We start from the raw sequence: 5,390 nt of genomic DNA on the forward strand, positions 1-5,390 counted from the left end.
TACCCTTGTTTTAACAATCAGATTTCTCACTGGATTAGCAGGGTATGCCTATTTATTTACACTACCATTACTTTTTCAACTGGTATTGGGGGATAGCCCTTCCAAAGCCGGACTTCGTCTTGCTTTACCGTCCTTGTCTACACCTATGGGAGGATTGATTTGTGGTATTCTGATGCTCCAACGTGTTCGTGTAGGACGCCTACTTTTTTTGGGAGTGCTTCTCATGGCTTTAGGATATGTTCTTAGTTTGTTTATATATCCTGGCATATCACCAATACTACTGGGTCTATTTTTGATTCCAGCCAACGTTGGGCAAGGTATGGGATTTCCAAGTTCTCTATTTTCATTCATTTTTGCGTTTCCTCAAGATTCACATGCTACATCTACATCAACGCTTTATTTGATTAGAAGCATTGGTTCATTGTTTGGCGTAGGCGGGTTGTCAGCGGTCATTCAATCGACTCTTAGGAAAAAAGTATTCACTGACTTGTCAGAATTCATTGATCTCAATGAAAACCAGATTCGAAAGGTTATACATAAAGTTACCAAATCCATGTCTTCTTTATATGATTTACCAGAGGCTATTCAGAAGATTGTATTAGGTGATTATACTTTTGCCATTCGAAAAGCACAACAGTTTACGATGATTTGCTGCATCATTGCCCTTGTTTTATGTATTTTGAAGGACGTAATAAAACCAAAGATGCATTCTGGATTTCACGATAAGATTTTGCGGACAGTCTTTCACGTCGACCAGCAACGATAAAAAAAGAAATGTAAGTACGGAAAAGTTTAAAAATAATAATAATGGTGGAAGAAAAATGAATTGCTTGCGCCAATAAAAAATCTTTTAATTTTTAATTTTTGATATTTGAAGCTATATTCTTGTCAAAGGTGGAATGGAGGGCTCTTTTTATGTTGGTGTGGTGAATGGCTACAGATCTCATTCAAACGTACAATATAAAGGGAATTACTATTGGGTTTCTTATATAATGAGAGAATGGCAATAGAAGCCTTGACCTTGTTTTTGTTTTATAAAAAGGAATATTCCGTTTGCATTTAGGGCTTTTTTTCTATATCTTTTTTTTTTTTTGAAAAGAGAAGTGGGCAAATGAGCAAACGAATTATTTTATACTTTCTTTTCTTTTTTTTCTATTTTCTTGAACTGTTTGACTCTAAATGTCCTTTGAAACTTATTATACATAACGATGAATGATTTTTGTAAGCATTCATACGATCGACGTTAACGGTAGCTACAGGAGATATTAAAAATAGTATCTCTAATATTTTATGATTATTTTATAAGATCTGCACTCTACTAGATGTGAGAAAAAGGAAAGCAAAAAAGGGAAGAGAGGAGCCTACCGCACCCCAGATTCCCATGTTGTCTCTAACCATAGAAAGTACTAACGAGGCTAGACCCTCAAATGTCTTCACTTAACTGCAGTGATCAGACGGAAACTGGCGCTTTCGTTTAGGTATAGCCATAGTCACGGACGTTGGCTTTACCAAACTGTTTGTAGAGAGAATACCTTGACAATATATACTTCTCTCGAACGAACACTCATTTTTCATTGTCTTCTTATTTGAATGCATTCTCCTCGAAAACAATTCATAGAAACGCTTGTTTATGAGCCTCTTGAGTTTTCGTAAAGAAAAGAAATTGTGACAACATCCGCTGACTTTGCCAAAACCCTATGAAAAAGCGTTGATCAACTTTTCGAGTTTTAGAAAAATAAATAGAATCTTTTCAATACATTGAAATTAATTGGAAAAGTTATCAACGGTACACTTGCTTCCTTAGTAAGAACTTTCTCTGTTTTGTATACGTTACTATTAAGAATATCAACCATAAAGGATAATTCACATCTTAGATAGAACTGAGAAAACTAGACACAGAGTATTTCTATTTTTGATTAAAGCCTTACAAGCCAATTATATAATCTTTTAAAGCTAATATGGCGGAATAGGCATTACTCGAAATAAAGTTACTTAGGAAAAGCTGAAATATTCGAGTCATTTTCTTCGATTGCAAGAGTTGAAAAGCATTAAATAATAAGCTTCATAATAAGCAGGAAAGGGAATTCGGTTCTGCTCGTGATATTTATCAATAATGACGAGACCTGAGTCTTCCTGCCCATCGATTTGGTGTACTATTTTGGTTTTTCTATGTCTTAAAAGGATTTTATTGCTGTCTAAAAACTCGTACAAAACATCCTGGTGAGTAACAAAACCAGCATAGTCTGTGAGTTTTCTTGTAAGAGAGACCTTCGATGCTTGTTCTCGTCATAGGTACAAACATATTCATCAATGTACGTTTCCAATTGCCGTGATTCAAATTATCATCGTCTATAAAAATAGTTGTTAATTCAAGCAGCTCAGTTGGAGGTTCGGTCCATGAACAAATGGAATCGGTTTTCTATCTTTTGCAACAAATCGATTAATAATATTTTCAGATCTCTGCGCTGAAGATCTTGTCTTGCTAACTCTGGAATCAATTTGGCTGGATTGTAAATAGAAATCACCTTTATTAACTGGAAAGTCGCTGTTAATAAATCCAAGTTTTCCTTCCAATCTCAGTTGTCCTTGAATCATCCCTTCTGTGAGGCTAGATTGTCCATCTTCCAGATTATTAAACTTCTGGTAAAGAGCTTGAAACATTCCACGAATTTCAGACAAGTCATCTCGTGGACGAGTCTCTCCTCGAAGTTTGGATGCAATTGCTTCATAAAGGCTTGCCAACTTGCTTCTAAACGAGTCAAACTGATCACCAGGAATTGCCTGCGAGAATTCAGTTATGAAACGATGTAAGGCTGCATAAGAATCATCAGATGGTGGAGGAATTCCAAATGGGTTCGTAAATAAATCTTGATTCATTCTTGAAAAGGGTCAGCGAGAGTGAAGTGTGTAGAAGGGATTGTAGGGATAATAAACAAACTGTAGCCACCATGGAAGGGCATTGGCAGTTGTTTTGTTTGTTTATTTAAGCTGGGACACCTGCTTGGGATGTCCTCCATGACGTCAAAACAAAGATGCGAGAAGAAAGTGGACATAGAGATACCTTCAACTTCGTTAAGCATTTACCGAGCTTCAACGCATTGATAGTCATCGGACAGTACGCTGGTGTCGGTATTACGAAAGATAATTTGTTAATATTATATAAGAAAACATCAGCAAAGAATGACCATGACGAGCTTGGGTTACTAATGGTGGAAAAAAAATACCTTTTGATGCGGTCCAGATTATATAAGGACGATTGCAATTGTGCTTACGTATCTGACAAGATTTCATTTGAGACGAATCCTTTATAAACGATCCAGATGCTCTCGGCAAATCCAGAAACAAGAAGCTGCAACATAATTCATCCGTCGGTCGTTCAAATGGATTTTGCAAGTGGTTGCACTTCAATTTCAATTTTTATGTCAGGCAGTGCAAGCCTGAAAACCTCGATCTATGTCCAAATTGCTCGATAACTGGGAAAGTGTTTCTTTAGGTTTTCAACGAACAGGTTTATGGAAGAACCTACGCCAACTTGATATCAACGGATTGAGTAGACGTCTTTTCATCTTTTCAAGCAACCATTTAAAGTATTTTGTCTACATTTTGAAAACTGAGGTTTCTTGTCTTTCAATGTCATTAGCATCCATTTCGCCTCTGGGATCCCATCCACCTTAACCAAAACACCTTAGAATGTTGCCAAAGGTTACGGCTTGCGAGTGATGATGGTAAAGGTCGCTGGACGTTTTTCCATAGCATCACATTATAATAAGTTAAGCTTGACATTGTATTGAGGTAGGATCAACAAAATAAAATAAAAAAGAACAAAGTGTTAAAGAGCAAGAGTAAAATCTTTTACAAGTCTCTTTTCTGTAAGACTATGCAAAGTACAATGGCAATAAAAGATGAAATCATGTTATAACTGGATATTACTTTATTTCTTTTTTTTGGCTAGACAACATAAACAAAGCATTATGCTACTCGTAAGACAACACTGTCACTTGGGAGAGGTGACGGTATACATCGAAGAATAGCGGTATTTTTAGTCAACGTAATCTAGTTTAGCGAAGGATACCGAAGGAATGCGAAACTGGCAAAGCCATTACTTTACCTCTGCAAAACTCTGGTCATCGCCATTGCGGACTCATTTCTCGGTTTTTTATGGTTTTCTCGGCTTTTTCGGTTTTTTCTTTTAGGGTCAGTTAATTTAGGCGCTTATCTAGAAATTTGCATGCCTTTTGACCCTTCTACTGCGTCGTAATTCTCTAGTTTCACGGTTCAATCCTAACCCATCGCATTGGTGACAGATGACTCTATTCTAAGAAAAATGAACGAAAAAGAAATTCAGTTAGAGGCTGCGAAACTAGCCGAATCTTTTTGCTTGAGCTCTTCTATAAGTTCTGACAGCTTTCTGCCGAAATACAGCGAAAACACCTATTCACACCTGGACGATATGGAGAAAGGTTGCTTATGTTTACATTCTGATCCAGCTCCACCGTACCCAGAAAACAACCATCAAGAAGCGTCCGTAGACATGGCACGACAAAGCAGATACTTCGAATCATCAAGGAATTTCTTCATGTCAATATTGTGGTTGATTTTCTGGCCGGCAAAAATTGCGAGAATTCCTGAAGCACGACGCAGACAGGAGAATGAAGCTCTCCGGCTTGGTTGGTGCTTTATTGGCTCAATCGTATTGGACTTTTTCTTTTCTTACTTTTTCCTTGTCCCCTTTATAAAGGAATCGATGAAAGAGTTTGTAGGGTTACGGTTTCAGATTGCTCTAGCGATTGTTCTTGTCATCGCGGCTTTCTACATGTTCTTGTTTGTTTTTTCACGTAAGTGGAATGGTGGAATTTTGATTTTATAGGTTTACTAATGGGGTACTTATAGTGTTGCTGGATTTTATTGCTTTAGTGCTTTCTGGGATTGCTTCTTTGATTTCTGGGATTGCTTCTTGGATTCCTTGGATAGCTTCTTGGATTTCTTGGATTGCTTCTGGGATAGCTTCTTGGATTATTGCTGCTCTTGGTTTCAGGATGTCGTCGGAAAGAAACGACTCGACGGATGGTAACTGGATCCCACTAAACACTATGCCAGCAGGGTCTGAAAATCAATCCAACAATCGTAGTGATAATACTGCCGGACAACCATCATCTGAATGTTTTGAGCAACATCCAAGGACACATCACAAACCGAGTCAGGCTAGGGATGCTGAAAGCACTGGAAACGAATCTCATGCTTGAACCATTCTTATGATGATGTCCTGTCTTTTCATTTATTCTCTATGCAGGCTTGTGTTTTCTTTTAATGTTTTATTTTGTTTCTTTCGTTTCCCGTTGTATTTATTTCTATTCGAACTTTTGCATATAAACATAATTCATAGGCCATTG

The 5,390-nt window shown here is 37.3% G+C and overlaps 3 protein-coding genes across 3 annotated transcripts; 2 read left to right on the plus strand and 1 right to left on the minus strand.

Moving 5' to 3' along the window:
- Nucleotide 1: 1 nt before the first annotated feature.
- SPOG_05742 (uncharacterized protein) lies at nucleotides 2-835 on the plus strand (the record flags this gene model as incomplete). The annotated part of the gene is made up of 1 exon (XM_013167504.1): nucleotides 2-835. A coding segment is annotated over one exon (765 nt), but the record flags the coding sequence as incomplete, so codon positions are not given.
- Nucleotides 836-1,959: 1,124 nt separating this feature from the next.
- SPOG_01629 (uncharacterized protein) lies at nucleotides 1,960-3,913 on the minus strand. The gene has a single exon (XM_013166731.1). It carries the CDS (start codon nucleotides 2,875-2,877, stop codon nucleotides 2,365-2,367), a length of 513 nt encoding a protein of 170 aa, XP_013022185.1. The 5' UTR covers nucleotides 2,878-3,913; the 3' UTR covers nucleotides 1,960-2,364.
- A 297-nt stretch (nucleotides 3,914-4,210) lies between these two features.
- Nucleotides 4,211-5,243, plus strand: SPOG_05743 (uncharacterized protein; the record flags this gene model as incomplete). The annotated part of the gene is made up of 2 exons (XM_013167505.1): nucleotides 4,211-4,835; nucleotides 4,891-5,243. The coding sequence occupies exons 1-2, from the start codon at nucleotides 4,325-4,327 to the stop codon at nucleotides 5,241-5,243; spliced, it is 864 nt and encodes a 287-aa protein (XP_013022959.1). The 5' UTR covers nucleotides 4,211-4,324.
- Between the last annotated feature and the right edge of the window lie 147 nt (nucleotides 5,244-5,390).

The sequence above is a fragment of the Schizosaccharomyces cryophilus genome (assembly GCF_000004155.1).
Source record: "Schizosaccharomyces cryophilus OY26 unplaced genomic scaffold supercont4.2, whole genome shotgun sequence".
Classification (NCBI taxonomy): domain Eukaryota; kingdom Fungi; phylum Ascomycota; class Schizosaccharomycetes; order Schizosaccharomycetales; family Schizosaccharomycetaceae; genus Schizosaccharomyces; species Schizosaccharomyces cryophilus.